The sequence below is a fragment of the Geotrypetes seraphini genome, chromosome 15 (genome assembly GCF_902459505.1).
Source record: "Geotrypetes seraphini chromosome 15, aGeoSer1.1, whole genome shotgun sequence".
Classification (NCBI taxonomy): domain Eukaryota; kingdom Metazoa; phylum Chordata; class Amphibia; order Gymnophiona; family Dermophiidae; genus Geotrypetes; species Geotrypetes seraphini.
The window spans coordinates 3,638,775-3,657,758 of NC_047098.1; the positions used below are offsets into that span (position 1 = coordinate 3,638,775).

Here is an 18,984-nt window from a genome sequence, read left to right on the forward strand (position 1 = left end):
TGCTAGGCCACATCTCTCTATTTATACACAGGAGCGATGAGGGGAATCTTTGTGTGGACCAGAAACTGCAGGTAAACAGCAGCAAAAGGAACAAGGCCCCCCCCCGTCTCCCCCCCCTGAACATGTACTTCTCTCCTTGAAATCATCTCTCAGACTACATCTGATCCTCCCTGCACTGAACCCATGGCTCCAGACTGCTGCTGTGAAAGGGCTAAGAAAATCTCAGGCCTTGTTTGCGTATGGCATTGACCTGGACCTTTAAGCCATCTCCACACTTTCCATTTTCTATTTATTTTCATTCTTTATACCACCTGCACCTGTGTAAGTTTCAAAACGATGCAGAGTTGTAACATTTCATGTCGCAATGCAATAACGCAAATATCGGTGCTTATAGGAAGGTTCTGGGTGGAGAGACCTGATCACTGCCTTATAGGGAGGACCTCAGGACCTTAACTGTGTCCTGCAGAGTGGACATCAACCCTAACTTGGATGGGAGACCTGTCCTGTATTCTGCAAGGAGATACTTGGCTGTCCTGTTCAAAGAGGCCTTTGGTTCTATCTTACAAGTTGAACCTGAAGCCTCCCTTCTAAAGGGGGTTGTGTTCCTGTCTTGAAGGGAGTATTCTGACCTTAACGTCTCTGGGTTACTGGTACCACTCCCGACTCTAGAGATGCATTGGAAAAGTCAGTCAGCGGAGCTACCAGAACTTCCCTAAGTTCCTTCAGCATCCTCGGATGTTCACCATCCGGCCCCATTGCTTTGTCTACCTTTATTTTAGCTAGCTCCTCGTGAACATAGAAACATAGAAAATGATGGCAGAAAAGGGCCACGGCCCATCAAGTCTGCCCACTCTAATGACCCACCCCCTAACTTCCTCCATGAAGAGATCCCACATGCCTATCCCATTTTTTCTTAAAATCTGGCACGCTGCTGGCCTCAATTACCTGTAGTGAAAGATCATTCACCCTTTTGGTGAAGAAGTACTTCCTGGTGTCGCCATGAAATTTTCCACCCCTGATTTTCAACGGATGCCCTCTTGTTGCCGTGGGTCCTATAAGAGAAAAGATATCTTCTTCCACCTCAATACGCCCTCTGAAAATCAATCAAGGTCTACCACTCCTCAAACCCTATTTGCTTTTGTCTTCTGCGGTTCCACTCCCAGCACTTGAGCCATGAATACAGAACAGAAATATTTGTTAAGCAATTCGGCCTTTTCTTTATCAGCTTCTACATATTTCTCCACTTCACTTTTGAGTCTCACAATGCCACTTTTGCACTTCTTCTTATCACTGATATATCTAAAAAAAAAAAAAATGTCTTGTCTCCCCGTTTTACCGTATCAACTATTTTTTCTTCTATTTGTATCTTTGCTTTCCTGACTACTTGACCAGCCTCTCTTAACTTTTCTAGATATTTTTGCCTGTCTTCCTCTTTCTGCGATCTTGTGATTTATGAAAGCTAACCTCTTAATTCATCCAGTCTGCCCAACAGTCACATTCATTATTGAAGCTTTGTTAAACCAATAATCCAGTAATTATTAATTTTACTTGCTAAGTTCCACTATAAGATGTTTTTCCCCTCTCCCCTGAGAAATGCAAGACCTGTACTCTGACTATCAAGTTTCAAGTTTCAAGTTTATTAGGATTTTATATACCGCCTATCAAGGTTATCTAAGCGGTTTTTACAATCAGGTACTCAAGCATTTTCCTTTATGACTGGCAAGGGGGTATTCTAGGAGTGTTTCTCAACTTGGTCCTGGAGTACCCCCTTGCCAGTCAAGGTTTCAGGATATTTATCCACAATGAACATGCATGAAATACATTTGCATATAATGGAGGTAGTGTATGCAAATCAAGTTTATGCATGTTCTTTGTGAATATCCTGAAAACCCAACTGGCAAGGGGGTCCTCCAGGACCGAGTTGATAAACATTGGGCTAAGTATTCTGTAACTCGGGTTTTCAAGATATCCCTTATGAATATGCATGAGAGAAATTTTCATGCCTCCTACAATACAATATAGTACAATGCCATGTTGTATATATCGCAGTTTTCTGCTAGGAATCAATGCGGTTTACAATGAGATTTGGTTCAAGTCTTAAATTACATTGTTAGCATGGTCATTAGTTGAGGAGGAGAGTGGAGGGTTCAAAGAGAGCAACAAATGAATTATTCCCAATAAAATTCTGATTCTTGAAGAATTTTATTGGAATGATTCATTTGTTGTTCTTTATGAAGAAGCTTTTTTTTGAACACTGTGATTTAGCACATTGAGATAATCCGGCAACAGCAGATTGGACTAAATAGTATCCACAGCCTCCACCCCCCCAGACCGCCTGGTGAAGAATTTATTGATTCCTTTTATATCTCAGAGATCTACATCGGTAGGGAGGTGTGCGATGACATTTGGTATCACACTGCTAAGATATACCGTTGCCGGTAAAGGTGGTGTTAATTGACTGAGTACTATTATCATTTTTATTGTTGATGAGTGATTTATCTGATTTTTATATTGGGTTTGTTTTAGGTTCCCATAATTTCTGTTTCTGTAGTGGTGGAGGTATCTTATGAGTTTTTGTCTTCCTGTTTCTGAAAATTATATTTGGAATCATTGGACTATCCACTGTTAAGAACATAAGAATTGCCGCTGCTGGGTCAGACCAGTGGTCCATCGTGCCCGGCAGTCCGCTCACGTGGCGGCCCTCTGGTCAAAGACCGGCGCCCTAACTGAGACCAGCCCTACCTGCGTACGTTCTGGTTCAGCAGACTTAGTCTTGAACCCCCAGGAAGGTGTTTTCCCCTATGACAGCCTCCGGGAGAGCATTCCAGTTTTCCACCACTCTCTGGGTGAAGAAGAACTTCCTTACGTTTGTACGGAATCTATCTCCTTTCAATTTTAGAGAGTGCCCTCTTGTTCTCCCTACCTTGGAGAGGGTGAACAACCTGCCTTTATCTACTAAGTCTATTCCCTTCAGTACCTTGAATGTTTCGATCATATTGATCTTAACTGGTCTAATTTAGTCCCTTGGGTCAAGTGGGGGCTACAGTGGACTTTCTGTCCGTGTGCATTATTGATCAGTGTCTCGCTATCTGTTTATGAAGTGCGTGACGTGGTATATTGGGATTTTCCTTGTATTAGTCCTGCAGTAATCAAGAATACACTTATCAGTGTTAGGTTTGTTATCAAGATCCAGTTCATCTCGGTACTTTACCGCGGAATGTAGTTGTTGGATAATAATAACATTCTATCAACTTTTAAGCAAACCTTTTGGTACAACAGGACTTAACATTGCCACAGGTCCTTCCTGTCGGTCCTTTTAACACGCCTTGCTAACAGCTGTGCTAGTTTCCTATAGGTATCAGCTGCTGGTAGTTCAGGAATTCCTAGGCAAGTCTTAGATAACCTATTAAAGGCAACCATTTGGTCACACCTTTAAATAGCCACACGAGCACACACAGTATGTAATAGAGATTACTTATCTAAATTTGTCTTTTTGTTACTCACTGTCCTCTTGGTCTACATGAAGGGCCTTTTAAAAGTCCAAAACAACATCCAATATACTTCAGCACTACCTATGGTATACAACAGAAAAGGAGAAAAGACCTAAGTGTCTAACAGGGGTTCCAAACAAACTACCCACATAGACAAGCCAATCTCTTAACCCTTTCAGGACCAAGGGACCTATTTGTCCCATAACTTTAAAATCCTATAAATTTTGATTGGGATAGTCTACAGTTCTAAATTTGATATGTATGGATTCCATATGATACTGCCTTTATGTAAACAAACTGGTTCCGACATTCATTCATTAGCGTCGTTGCCAGATTGACGAGAAGATTCACTTGCCACACTGTCCATAAGCCAGAAGTGTGATTTTTTTAAATAAAAATAATGATATTTCACAAAAAAAATCAATTTTTTGGCATCTGCAAGCCCTTTTTACCATAAAAATGTCGTCAAAACCACAAAAATTGGCCTACGATCCTTATGGTCCTGAAAGGGATAAACTCAAGTTTGAGACCAGCAGACACATCCTCGGTCAAAAACTCCAAGATAAGTGGTATTACATTCTAAACAAAATACAGTCTTTCAATATCATCACTTATCTGAAAATGTGGTATTCCCAAAGTCCTTAAAAGGCCATCAGGGAAGGCCCGATGTTAAAGTGGGAGGCGATCAGCGGGATGTAGAACTGGCTCCTCCTTCCTCCTCTCCCTGCTGGGGCTTGAGATTGTCGGTGGCTGGCAGCGCAGTCTTGCCCTTTCAAGGGCCCTCAGGGAAGGCCCGATGTTAAGGCAAATCTCGCTCGTGCATATTCATTAGTGATAGCTTGAAAACCCGACTGGCTGGGGGGTTCCCCAGGACAGGTTTGAGTCACTGCTGTCAGTGGTATAGTAAGGGGGGGGGCACACCACCCCAGGCACCATCTTCATGGGGACGATGGCACCGCTCCTCCCCCCTCCCTGCTTACCTCTTTAAATGTTCGCCAGCTTCAGCTCCCTTCTGACATCACTTCCTGGTCGTAGGAGCAGCAACTGGAAGATTCCGTTCATGCCGGTGGGGGGGGGGGTGTTGCTCATGTGGCGTGGAATAGTGGGTACAGTGATGCGGGGCGCCAACCTCCCTTGTGACGCCACTGACTGCCGTAACACACAAATACAAGCTCAGCACCTCGATTTGGGATTCTTAACTTTTAGCTACCTTTAGCGATTTGTCCCCTTGATGCTGCCGTCCTTCTTGGCAATCGCGACATTGTGCTCAGAAGATCTGTCCAAGGAACTTAGAAGGTAGCGGAGGTTGTCAGAAATTTTGACCATAATCCTTTTCTCTTTCTGTTGTTCTTTCCCAGACCTACAACACTAATGCCCAGGTATCGGACAGCGCTGGCACCGCCACTGCCTACCTCTGTGGCGTGAAGGCTAACGAGGGCACGGTGGGCGTGAGCGCAGCCTCTGTACGCGCGCAGTGCAACACCACAAGAGGCAATGAAGTCGATTCAATTCTCAAATGGGCAAAGGAGGCAGGTGAGCGAGAAGCCAGGGATTTCCTGCCTAAGTACAGCTTACATGTGGAGACACATGTTGGATCCAACATGGAGAGGGGAATACCCAGACTGTTTTACAAGAAGCTCTGCCAAATGTAAAGCCTTTTGTAAAATACAAACAGGGCTGCACTTCCCAGTCCCATGTCCATCGGACACAGATTTTGGAAAGCTGCACATGGAGAAACCCCCCCTTATAAATATACCCCTCACATAGATGTATTTGTGGCTTTCTAAAATCACTGTCCTATCTTTAGGAGGCGTGAAAGAGTTGCCTAATGGTTAGTGCAGTGGCCAAAGAATCAGGGGAACTGGGTTCAATTCCCAGGGCAGCTCCCTGTGACTCTGGGTGACTCACTTAACCCTCTATTGCCCTGGCTACAAAATACGAGGGTGAATCCAAAATTTAAGGCAATCTTTAAATTATGTGATACCCGGAACAGAGCTAGCGAAATGCAACATATGTACTCGTACATTGCCTGTTGGATGGTTCATCTACGCACAGTGCGGCGCTTGGCCTGTAGTCACGTGGCTGCCATGAAGTCAGAAATATGGAGGCTCCATTGCAAGATTGCGCCATCGAAGGACAACGTGCAGTAGTGCGCTTTCTGTGGGCAGAGGGAGTGAAACCTGTGGAAATTCACCGTCGGATATTGACTCAGTACGGACATAGTACCAAGAATCAATGAAAGGTTTATGAGTGGGTAAAAAGGTTTAAAGCAGGAAGAACAGGTGTAACAGGTGAAGGTCGTTCTGGTCGCCATCAACACTGCACACAAGAGCACATTGACAGGGCAGATGCCTTGATTAGAGAAGACCGACGGATAACGGTGTCTCAATTGGCTGTAAATTTGGATATCAAGCGATGGATCTGCATTTGCCATAATGCATGATGACTTGGGATACAGGAAAGTCTGCGCACGGGTTCCCAAACAGTTTACTGATCTGCACAAGCAACAGCGTGTGGAGGTTGCGACTCAGTTCCTGAGACGGTAAGAAGAAGATCCGAGTATTGGCCACGAGACATGGGTTCATCACTGCAACTCGGAAATGGTGCTGGTCTGGTTTCGGAAACAACCAAAAAGCTAGTTGAACGATACAACAAATGCGATTATGCATTTGCATGGGATTATGTGGAAAAGTGATACGTTCAATTGCTCACAGTTACATCTATTAAAGCCGTTCAATGTATTTTGCCTTTACTTTTTGATTTACCTTTGTAAATATTTGTATGTAATATGTAAACCGCTTTGACTGTAACCGCAAAAAGGACATCAAATCCCGTCCTTTTTCCTTTTCACTGCTCTAGAAAAATAGTCTGAAGTCCCTTCACCAATTTTTTTTTTTTTTTTTTTTTTTATTTATTTATAAAATTTTACAATATTTCAAGCATATACATCTTGTACAGTAAAGTGAGATCAAACAACATATTAAACTAAAATTGCAAAATTAATATTACTACAAGAAAATACTAACCTAGCTAATCTCACACTAGTCCTCAATTTTATTGGATCCATAATTAAGAGTAGAACATATATAATTCAAATTAATTAATTAGGAAAAATCCTTATCTGACTAAAGTGCAGGAAACTAACTTTCCATGGACGTTGTTGTTATTCCTTTTTCTAGGCGTTTCATTGAGAGAAAGCTAATCAGTTGAGATGGCTCTGTAAATATATACTTCAATGATAGATATCTAACTACACATTTACATGGATATCTCAAAAAGAAAATACCCCCTATTTGAGTCACTCCAGGTTTTAAAATTAAAAATTCTTTCCTTCTTTTTTGAGTCTCTCTAGAGACATCAGGAAAAATCTGAATGTGCTGTCCCAGGAAGTCTTTGGATCTATTTTTAAAGAAAAGTTTTAATATCCAATCCTTGTCTGGAGCCAAAGCAACAGACAACAAGAGAGTAGCTGGAACAGCCAGTTCTCTATCTGATTGTTCCAGTATAGCCGAAATGTCCAATGACCTCTCCCGGGGTTCCTCAATTTTATCTTCTTCTTTGAGTTGGGGCTTAGCAGGTAGGTAATACACTCTTGTAAGAGGAGGTAAGGAGTTTTCAGGAATTTCCAAAATTTCCATAAAATATCTTTTCACCATTTCTCTAGGAGAAGTTGACAGGATTCTTGGAAAATTTATAAATCTCAAGTTATTTATTCGACCATTATTCTCCTGCACTTCCAGCTTCTTCCTGAGTAATATATTATCTTTAACCAACATATCTTGATTTTGTTTCAGTAGCATTAACTCCTTATTTGTATTTTGTGTCTCTGTTTTAAATTGTGACATATCCTGCTTTAAAACTTTTATTTCTTCCTTTTGTTCTTTTAATTCTTTATCCAAACTTTTTATTTGAGGATTTAAGGAATTCCCCAAGTTTACTACCAAGTCCCATAATGCTTCGAGTGTGACTGTAGGAGGTTTTGTAGGTGAGAAAAGTTGTAATGAAACCAATTTAGGATTGCTCCTCAACAGCCTCTTCTTTGTTACAGGCAAATCTGTAGGGGTTGTAACAACCACGAGGGTGACTCACGCTACTCCCAGTGCTGCCTATGCACACTGCGTCAACAGGGACTGGTTCTCAGATAACGAGATGCCCACGGAAGCCATAGAACAGGGCTGCAAAGACATCGCCTGGCAGCTGGTCAACAACATTCCAGATATCGAGGTAAGGTTTTGTTCCTGGTGTCATATTGTGCAGACAAGTGAGACCGGGGTGGGGGGGTGGGGGGGGGCACTCATGTGGCAGGAAAGAGCGGGAAACGCACAGCACAGTGATGTGGGGTGCCACTGGTGGCTTTGGGGTGGGTGAGGCTAGTTTTAAGAAAGGTTTGGACAATTTCCTGCAGGAAAAGTCCATAGTCTGTTATTGAGAAAGACATGGGGGAAGCCACTGCTTGCCCTGGATCGGTAGCATGGAATGTTGCTACTATTTGGAGTTCTAGAATCTTGTTGTTCTTTGGGATTCCGGAATCTTGCTATTCTTTGAGATTCTGTATGGAATGCTGCTACTGCTTGGGTTTTGGCCAGGTACTAGAGACTTGGATTGGCCACCGTGAGAACGGGCTACTTTGCGGGATGGACCTTTGGTCTGACCCAGTAAGGCTAGTCTTATTCTTATTTTCAGTGTGGGGTTTACTGAGTACTAAGAACATAAGAAGTTGCCGCTGCTGGGTCAGGCTAGTGGTCCATTGTGTCCAGCAGTCCGCTCCCACGGTGGCCCCTGGGTCAAAGACCAGTGCCCTGAGACCAGCCCTACCTGCATACGTTTCAGTTCAGCAGGAACTTGTCTAACTTTGTCTTGAATCCCTGGAGGGTGTTTTCCTCTATAACAGCCTCTGGAAGAGCGTTCCAGTTTTCCACCACTCTCTGGGTGAAGAAGAACTTCCTTACATTTTAGAGAGTGCCCTCTTGTTCTCCCTACCTTGGAGAGGGTGAACAACCTGTCTTTCTCTACTAAGTCTATTCCCTTCAATACCTTGAATGTTTCGATCATGTCCCCTCTCAATCTCCTCTGCTCGAGGGAGAAAAGGCCCAGTTTCTCTAACCTCTCACTGTACGGCGACTCCTCCAGCCCCTTAACCATTTTAGTCGCTCTTCTCTGGACCCTTTCGAGCAGTACCGTACACTTCTTCATGTATGGCGACCAGTGCTGGACGCAGTATTCCAGGTGAAGACGTACCATGGCCCGGTACAGCGGCAAAATAACCTTCTCCGATCTGCTCGTGATCCCCTTAATCAATCCTAGCATTCTAGGAGGTGAAAGCTTGATCCTAAGCCAAGGGTATTGATCCTGTGTGAAGAGAAGGCACGTCTTCAGGAAAACTCGCGTTCCAAATTACTTTGTCCTTGACCGGCTCATCACTATCTAGTCATTTCCCTTTTCCTCTCTTTGTTGCTCGAAGTCTCTGTGTCATTCCCACCCATCCTCTGCCTAATTTAGCATTGTCTAAATCTGCACATTTCTACCATTCACATTATACGAGGGTGGTTTGAAAAGTTTGGTAAAAAAAAAAAAAAAAAAGGCAAGTTAAACATCATAGTTTCCATCGAGGGCTATACAATTTAGTCCAGCGAATGTCCAGTTTTCTCATAAGCTATTTTTCCTATGATATGGAAAAACTGGACACATGCTGGACTTGCGTGTAGAGCCCTCGAAGGAGACTACGTTGTTTAACTTGCTTTTTTATCAAACTTTTCAAACTATCCTTGTACAGGGAATAATTTTCACATAAATCAGCTTCCTATCTTTTATATTTACCAAAACTGCCCTCAATATGGAAGCTAAAAATTGTATGAACTTTATTCAACAGTCTTAAATATTTTCAAGATATATTGACTTATAATCAGCTTCATAACAATACAATATGAGCCTCATACAAGACATGGGGGAAGCCACTGCTTGCCCTGGATTGGTAGCATGGAATTTTGCTGCTCTGGGGATTCCGGAATCGTGCTACTCTTTGGGGATTCTGCATAGAATGTTGCTCCTATTTTGGGGTTCCGGAATCTTCCTAATCTTTGAGATTCTGGAATGTTGCTACTCCTTGGGTTTTGCCAGGTACTATGGACCTGGATTGGCCACCGCGAGAACGAGCTACTGGGCTTGATGGGCCATTGGTCTGACCCAGTGAGGCTATTCTTATGTTTAGCATCAAAGCAGTTTACAAATGTTCAAAAAAGATTAAGTTGGAAAGAAACTCCAGCAGTAATAGTATAAGAAGAAGATAGAGAAGATTGGAAAAGGAAGAGAATGATGAAGAAAGAGAAAATAAATAGATAGCAAGAGATGCCCTATCCGTGCGTCACCAGATCCCGCCACCTGTCGGATTTAGCATTGGAATGCAAGACTAATTACCTAATTTCTGAGAGCAGCTTTCAATTTCTGTTGGGTTGATTCAGCGAGAAGGTGGGGGTGGTAGTGAGTAGGTTTCTGTCGTAGTTAGATCCAGAGACCCAGGTGCCTACGGGCAATTTGTGACCTATTTATCTCAATCGAGAGTAGAGGGGGGGGGGGTAAAGGAAGGACTTACGACAGTCATTTCAGGTCACCAAGCTCAGCGTTCTCGGCACAACAGATTCATTTTTCTACATCAGTTTCTTGGCAGTTGATCTTGGAACATTTCAAATGTTTCCCAAAATCATTTTACCAGTTGGTATGCAATATAGTCATATACTAAAGAGAAATGCTAATGCAGCACTTTGGAGTTTTTTGGCCTACGTAGGGTTGGGAGGGATGTGTGGGTTTTGTTTTTTTTGTTTTTTTCATTCGTGCAGAATTGGCTACCAAGACAGGCTGGCTGATATTCAGCCCATAGTGGCCAGTGGTTTTGACAGCGTTGACCGCTGTGGGTAGAATTAGGCCCAGATATTCGCTGGCATCTACCTGGCTACTGGCACTGAATAGTGGGGTGTCTGGCACAGGGACACTTGACATTCAGTGCTGTGGCCAACCATGCAGACTTAGGATAGCATTATGTTACTAAGTATCCAGGCACTGACCCCAGATATCTGCAATAACCTGATAATGGCCAAATTTGGGTTTGTTTTTAGCACTGAAACAGGCCTGAATTCTGGGTTCGGGTTTCAGTCAAAAATTGCAGCTATTTTTGGCTGAAATTGAAACTTCCTGCCCCTGCTCCCCAGTTTGTGCTGCCACAAGCCTGGGCCAGCTCCCTTCAATTTACCAATATAACAAAAAATCCTTCCCGAGCCACCCACCAATTCCGCCTTCTCCCCATCTCTCATCCATGGGCCTCTCCAGGTATTCCTTCTAAAACTCTAGTGGTTTGGTGGCCTCTTTTCAGCAGGATAAAGGCAAAATGGCCCTTCCAGTCTGCCCATCCGCAGCATCCACTATCTCCTCCTCTCCCTATTGGCTAAGGCTCTTAACATTTGCATCTCCTCTTCCTATAGGCTAAGGCTCTTTACACCTGCATTGTGAGGTCATAGAGCTTTATGGTTATAGAAACATGATGGCAGATAAAGGCCAAATGGCCCATCCGCAGCATCCACTATCTCCTCCTCTCCCTATTGGCTAAGGCTCTTAACATTTGCATCTCCTCTTCCTATAGGCTAAGGCTCTTTACACCTGCATTGTGAGGTCATAGAGCTTTATGGTTATAGAAACATGATGGCAGATAAAGGCCAAATGGCCCATCCAGAGCATCCACTATCTCCTCCTCTCCCTATTGGCTAAGGCTCTTAACATTTGCATCTCCTCTTCCTATAGGCTAAGGCTTTTTACACCTGCATTGTGAGGTCATAGAGCTTTATGGTTAGAGAAACATGATAGCAGATAAAGGCCAAATGGCCCATCCAGAGCATCCACTATCTCCTCCTCTCCCTATTGGCTAAGGCTCTTAACATTTGCATCTCCTCTTCCTATAGGCTAAGGTTCTTTACACCTGCATTGTGAGGTCATAGAGCTTTATGGTTAGAGAAACATGATAGCAGATAAAGGCCAAATGGCCCATCCAGTCTGCCCACCCGCAGTAGCCATTATCTCTTCTTCTCTCCGAGAGATCCCACATGCCTATCCCAGGCCCTCTTGAATTCAGACACAATCTCTGTTTCCACTACCGCTTCCGGGAGACTGTTCCACGCATCTACCACCCTTTCTGTAAAAGCGTATTTCCTCAGATTACTCCGGAGCCTCTCACCTCTTAACTTCATCCTCTGCCCTCTCGTTCCAGAGCTTCCTTTCAAATGGAAGAGACTCGACTCACGCGCATTTACATTACGTAGGTATTTAAACATCTCTATCATTTCTCCCCTCTCCTGCCTTTCCTCCAAAGTATACAGATTGAGATCTTTAAGTCTGTTCCTGTACGCCTTATGACGAAGACCACGCACCATTTTAGTAGCCTTCCTCTGGACCGACTCCATTCTTACATCCATAAGAATATAAAAATAGTCAAGGTCCATCTAGCCTGCTTCCAACAGTGGTCCATCCAGGTCACAAGTACTTGGCAGAAATCCAAATAGTAGCAACAGTCCGTGCTACTAATCTCAGGGACAGCAGTGACCTCCCCATGCCTATCTCAATAGCAAACTATGGACTTTTCCTCCAGGAACTTGTCCAAACCTTTTTTTAAACCCAGCTACGTTAACCGCTGTTTACCACAACCTCTGGCAACGAATGAAAAATGATTTCCTCCTATGTGTTTTAAAAGTATTTCCATGTAACATCATTGAATGTCCCCTGGTCTTTGTAATTTTTTGAAAGAGTAAAAAAATCGTTCCACTTGTACCTGTTCTACTCCAATCAGGATTTAGTAGACGTCAATCATATTTTCCCTCAGCCGTCTCTTTTCTAAGCTGAAAAGCCTCAACCTCTTTAGTCTTTCCTCATATGAGAGGAGTTTCATCCCCTTTATCATCGTAATCACTTTTCGTTGAACCTTTTCTAATTCTGCTATATCTTGGATTGGATTCATTATTCTGATATACTGGTATTGACATAAGTAGTAAGATACAGTAATCAGAATTGAACACAATACTCAAGAAGAGATCCCAGTATTTATCATTGTTTTCCTAATAATTCCTAGCGTCCAGTTTGCTTGTTTGGCTGCCACTGTACGTCGGGCAGAAGATTTCAGCGTATTGTGTACAATGACACCTAGATCTTTATTATTCAATTAGTATGCATGAATTGTAATTTTGATAATACAATATATTAACAGTTTTATTGGACATATTTTACTTTCAAATGGTGCGATATCTGCTTATTTTGAGTGGTTTGAGGCAGGCAGTTCACAGAGATGTTACCTGAGTAACTCCTGGACGCTGCCCCAGACTCGATATTCACTGCCAGCACCTGAAATGGAGACCAGAACTGAATGTCTGGGTCTAATTCAGTCCGCAGTGGCCAACATTTCAAGAAACGTTGACTGCTGTCAGCTGAATATTTACTGGCATGTTTCATCTCTTCAGCTGAAAACCCTCTTCGTAGAAAATGTGCTTTTTTCCCCCATCGGGACTGCCAGTGTTTGTGCTTCTTGTGCTGGCACACTATGAATCTCCCCCCCCCCCCCCCCCACAACCCAATATTCCCCTCTCTCCAGTCAGATCCGTTGTCACTGTGGGAATCAAGGCGAGAGAGGGACCCTTCCAGTCTACTAGAATCGAATGGAGTGGCTGATCAACGCATTGCCTAATTCTGAAGTGGACCTATTCATGGAGGCCCAGGTGTCAGCTGTTGAAGTGAATGGAAGAGGGGAATTTGCCCTATTGTTATGTATATATTTGCTGTGTGTAGGTAAATTGCCTCAGGTAATACATAAGTCTGATGAATAGGTAACAAAATCACATAAATATTGCCAGAAAATCACCCTTTGGTGTCCTCCCCCACCCCTCCTTGGCTCTTGTACTTTCTCCCAAATTTCTGCCAATCTGCTTATGCTGATCCCACAGACTGGTTTTAACCTGATTTAGTTTCAACCTAAACGACATCTCCTGGCAGGTTTTCCCACTGTAGTGATCCTGACCTCAACTTTTCGATTCCCCTCCTTTACGAGCTCCTTCCCAGAGATGGAAACATGGAGACAGAGAAACAGAGACCATTGAAGGCCGACAAAAGGCCACAAGGCCCAGTTAGCCTGCCCCTTCATGCCCTCCTAAGCTTTCTTGATGTCAAATACGTTTTTTATCTCCACCACCTCCACAAGCAAGTCCATTCTAAGCATTCTCTGTGAAAAAGTATGTATTTTATGACATTACTTCTGAATCCATCCCCTTTCACCTATGTCCCCTCATTCCAGAGCCTCCTATCAATTGAAAGAGACTTCTACTTCTGGGCATTGATGCCATGGAGGTATTTAAATGTCCCCATCTTATCTCCCCTCTCCTGCCTTTCTTCCAAAATAAACATATTCATTTCCTACTGATCTCCCACCTACCCCCAGCAAACCTGGGAGGTGGGCTGGCTATACTGAGCCCTGCTGCAGGGGGTCAGGCTGAAATTGGGTACAGGACCACTTTGGGAAGGAGAAGGCTGGCAGGTAATTCTGTAACCTTAAAAGGAGAAGATGCCTCTTTAACATTATTCTTTCTGCTCCTGTCTTAGGTGATCCTAGGAGGTGGCAGGAAATACATGTACCCGAAAAACACTCCAGATGTGGAATATCCTGAGGATGCAAAAGCCAACGGCACCCGCTTGGATGGCCTAAATCTCACACAAGTCTGGCTGAGAAAGAAACCAGCAAATAAGGTATCAGGAGCTGTTCATGATTCATTGTAATTAGAGTTTCTGATTATTAACTGATATAAACACCAATAAACCCTGATGTTTTTTCCACTGGTGGGGGCTTGAGCCTTTCCTCCCATCACTCTGTGCCACTTGATCCGACTCTTCTTCTGGTACTGCAGGAGCTTGTAAAATGCGAGAACAAGCACTTCCTGTATTCTTGTGATAAACAGGAAGTGCCTATTGCCATGTTTTAAACCCTTCCATGGTGCCGGCAGAAGAGCTGGAGGAAGCAGCTCAGAGTGGTGGGAGCAAAGATACAAGCTCCTGTCACTCTGTGGAAGGAGGAGGAAGAGGATGGAGCTTGGAAAACTGGGGGCTGAAATAAGGGGAGGTTCTTACTGGGGGGGGGCTGGGATTTGGAAAGCTAGGGTTACCAGACGTCTTGGAAAACCAGGACATATTCTCTTTTCAGAGGACTGTCCAAAACCCGGCATTTGTCTGGGTTTTGGAAAGCACTGACGAGCTCCAGCCGCATCTGGAGGGCCTCTGAGCATGACGTCACACACATCCGCACATACTCCAGGCCCTCCAGATGTGGCTGGAGTTCGTCCGGAAGAAGAGAGAAGGCTTTGTGGAGGCAGGGCTGGGGGGCCAAACTGGGCGGGGCTAGAGGTAGAACATGGTGGGGCTAGAGGCGGAATGGAGCGGGGTCATGTGAAAAATATGGTAACCCCAGGAGGAGCTGATGGTGCTGGTGGGCTTTGAAGGGAAATGGAAACCTGTATACTGCCTTTCTGTGGCTTTGCAATTCAAAGCCGCGAGCACTGGAGGATGAAGTGACTTGCCCAGGGTCACAAGGAGCAGCACTGGGATTTGATCTCACAACCTCTGGGTGCGGAGGCAGCAGCTCCGCTGAAGTGTTTCACGTAATGGCTCCTGTGAGAATTTGGTAATGAAACCTCACACAAACCACAATGTACAGAATATGCTGAAGTTTGTGTCCCAGAAACTGAGACCTATTTCAATAATCTGTCCCTTTAAATGTATTGAAATGAATGAAATGACTAAGAAAACATATGGAAGAGATAAAAAAATCCAATGAATTGAGATCCTGGAAATGACTTTGAAGATATTATTAGTATATTTATTCGATTTTTTTTAGCCCGTCCTCCCAAAAGAGCCCAGAACGGGTTACAATGAATATATTGGTGCATTAAAATTATAAGTAAGATAGGTACAGAAACAGTATGAAAAATTAGAAGTAGAAATAGTGTGAAGAATACAAAAAAAGAGATTAGAATAGAATAGAGGGCACATTTGGGTGAGCCAGTGACGAGTGCTATCACACTGGACTGCAGGAATCAAGAGCGGACAAGTGGCATTCTGAGATTCCCCTCGTGTCTTTTAAAAGTATCATGAGCTGTTTCATAAGGCATGATATAAATTTAAACAATATTTTGAAAAACCTTTAAATCTGGCACATAAAGAGGAAGGGGAGGGATTAAGGGTTTGGGGAGGGAGGAGAAAGGAGAGACGAGGCTGTGGTTAGGCACTGCATTACTCAGTCTCTGTGGTTTTATGGCTTTTCATGTCCAACTGTGGTTTACGCTGCCACATTCATCTGATTTTCTGGGCCTGACTGGCTAATAAGCTGGTCCTGGAAAAGGCTTTCCCAGGGGCTAAACAAGACCTCTTCTGTGCACAGCTCCAGTGGAACCCGTTTTACAGGGAACGCAGAGAACAGACTTGAGACGCCCAGGTCTGAGTAAGCTCAGTTTAGGCAGTGGCGTAGAGGGCGCCCATGGCGGAAGGAAATGAGCAGTGCCCCCACAGCCCGTGCCTGCCACCCTTCCCCCCCCTACACTTGAGAAAGCTGGTCAGCGGTCGGTACTCCTTGGTACTTCCGTAACTTAAGTTCTGCCATTGTCCCCTCCTCCCCATGCGGGTCTGGCTTCTCTCCCTCCGACCGATTCCCCCCTGCTTCCGATCCACTAAAGACTCTTTTCTTGGACTCATTGAGTCTCCACATACACACTCTCTCTCCCCTCCCCCGGCTACACTGCCTCTGGTTCACTACAGACTCTTGGTTGGGCACATGCGTGCTCCCTCACCCCCTCCACCCCCCACCATGTCTACCCTGCCTCCAGTCCACTAATAATGCTTGGCCTCGGTGGTTTTGCGCCTGCCGGAGTGAGCGAGCAAGACGAGTCTCTCCTGGGGCAGGGCCACGGCAGTATAAAAGTTTAGATTTTTGCACTGGAGTAACGGGCTGTGGGAGAGCATGGCGCCCTTCCGAACATGGCGCCTGGGGCGGTCCACCCCCCTCCCTCACTATGCCACTTAGTTTAGCAAAGGATATGCCAGACGTAGGGCCTTTTCTAAACAACATGTGGGAGCGCACCTCTCTGAGGTGGCGTTAAGCGGAGGGAGCAGTTATTTTCCAAAAAAACGTGATGAAAAAATGAACAGCACAAATCCAGCAGTTTCCAGATGGAGTTCCACATCGAAAGTGGTGATTTCACAAACTTTCACATGAAAGTGGCACCCAGGGTTATAGAAACATAGAAACACGATGGCAGATAAAGGCCAAATGGCCCATCCGCAGCATCCACTCTCTCCTCCTCTCCCTATTGGCTAAGGCTCTTAACATTTGCATCTCCTCTTCCTATAGGCCAGGGATAGGGAACTCTGGTCCTCAAGAGCCGTATTCCAGTTGGGTTTCCAGGATTTCCCCAATGAATATGCATGAGATCTATAACGTGGAAGACATGTGGTCGACTTTGAAAGCAACCATACAAGAAGCAACAAACCGCTATGTAAAATCAGTAAGTAAACGGAGAAGGAACAATAAGCCACAGTGGTTTACTGCGGAGATCTCAGACCTGATCAAGGAGAAGAAAAAAGCATTCATCTCTTACAAACAATCAGGGAAGCAGGACTCTAGAGCAGACTACCTGACCAAATCAAAAGCCGTCAAAACAGCAGTCAGGGAGGCTAAATTCCTCATGGAGGAGTCTCTAGCAAAGAACATCCAGAAGGGAGATAAATCCTTCTTCAGGTATATCAGTGATAGAAGAAAAAACTCAGGCGGGATTGTACGTCTTAGGAATCCAGATGGAGACTATGTGGAAAAGGATTCGGAAAAAGCCCAACTATTAAATGAATACTTCTGCTCAGTCTTCACCCGAGAAGCGCCAGGGTTCGGCCCTCAGCTACAGACAAGGGTTGGCTCAGTTGACCCGTTTAGTAACTTTGAGTTTACGCCCAGCAGTGTCTACGGTGAGCTGTCAAAGCTCAAGGTTAACAAAGCAATGGGGCCGGACAACCTGCACCCCAGGGTGCTTAGGGAGCTGAGTGATGTCTTGGCGGAGCCACTGTCCACGCTCTTCAACCTCTCCCTTAGTACAGGCAGCGTCCCGTTGGACTGGAGGACGGCTAACGTCATTCCGCTGCACAAGAAAGGCTCAAAGATGGAGACAGCAAACTACAGACCAGTGAGTCTAACATCGATAGTGAGCAAACTAATGGAAACTCTAATCAAACACCAATTAGATAAGATCCTGGATGAGGAGAATCTACGGGATCCCCGACAACATGGATTTACTAAGGGGAGATCCTGCCAATCCAACCTGATCAGCTTCTTTGATTGGGTGACAGGGAAGCTGGATATTGGGGAGTCCCTGGACATCGTGTACCTGGACTTTAGCAAAGCATTCGATAGCGTACCACACCGCAGGTTACTGAGCAAGATGAGTTCTATAGGATTAGGTAACACATTGACGAAATGGGTTGGGAGCTGGCTTGGAGGTAGGCTCCAAAGGGTGGTGGTGAACGGCACCCCCTCCGAAATGACGGAGGTGATTAGTGGAGTACCACAGGGCTCAGTCTTGGGCCCAATCCTATTCAACATCTTTATAAGAGACCTGGCAGAAGGGCTTCGAGGTAAAATAACATTATTCGCCGATGACGCCAAACTGAGTAATGTAGTGGGCAAATGCACAACAGACGAAGATTCAATGCCCGACAACATGATGCACGACCTACTCCTACTGGAGCGATGGTCTAGGACATGGCAACTCAACTTCAATGCCAAAAAATGCAAAGTTATGCACCTGGGCAGCCAGAATCCATGCAAGTCTTATACCCTTAATGGCGAGATCCTAGCAAAAACGGTAGCAGAACGAGACTTGGGGGTAATCGTCAGTGAGGACATGAAGTCTGCCAATCAAGTGGAGCAGGCTTCGTCCAAGGCAAGACAAATCATGGGCTGCATACGAAGGGGTTTCGTCAGTCGTAAGGCGGAAGTCATTATGCCATTGTATAGATCCATGGTGAGGCCCCACCTGGAATACTGTGTGCAATTCTGGAGGCCGCATTATCGCAAGGATGTGCTGAGACTGGAGTCGGTGCAAAGAATGGCCACCCGGATGGTCTCGGGACTCAAGGATCTACCATACGAAAAACGGCTTGACAAATTACAGCTATACTCGCTCGAGGAGCGCAGAGAGAGGGGGGACATGATCGAGACGTTCAAGTATCTTACGGGCCGCATCGAGGCGGAGGAAGATATCTTCTTTTTCAAGGGTCCCACGACAACAAGAGGGCATCCGTTGAAAATCAGGGGCGGGAAACTACGAGGTGACACCAGGAAATTCTTTTTCACTGAAAGAGTGGTTGATCGTTGGAATAGTCTTCCACTACAGGTGATTGAGGCCAGCAGCGTGCCTGATTTTAAGGCCAAATGGGA

General features: G+C 44.8%; 1 protein-coding gene across 2 annotated transcripts in view; it reads left to right on the forward strand.

Annotated features, from left to right (window-relative positions):
* Positions 1-18,984, forward strand: part of LOC117349041 (alkaline phosphatase-like) — a 67,069-nt gene that overhangs the window by 34,310 nt on the left and 13,775 nt on the right. For both annotated transcript variants that reach the window (XM_033921927.1, XM_033921928.1), the window contains exons 5-7: positions 4,850-5,024; positions 7,540-7,715; positions 14,115-14,258. In XM_033921927.1, the coding sequence (XP_033777818.1) occupies positions 4,850-5,024; positions 7,540-7,715; positions 14,115-14,258 (495 nt within the window). The remainder of the gene's footprint in view (positions 1-4,849; positions 5,025-7,539; positions 7,716-14,114; positions 14,259-18,984) is intronic.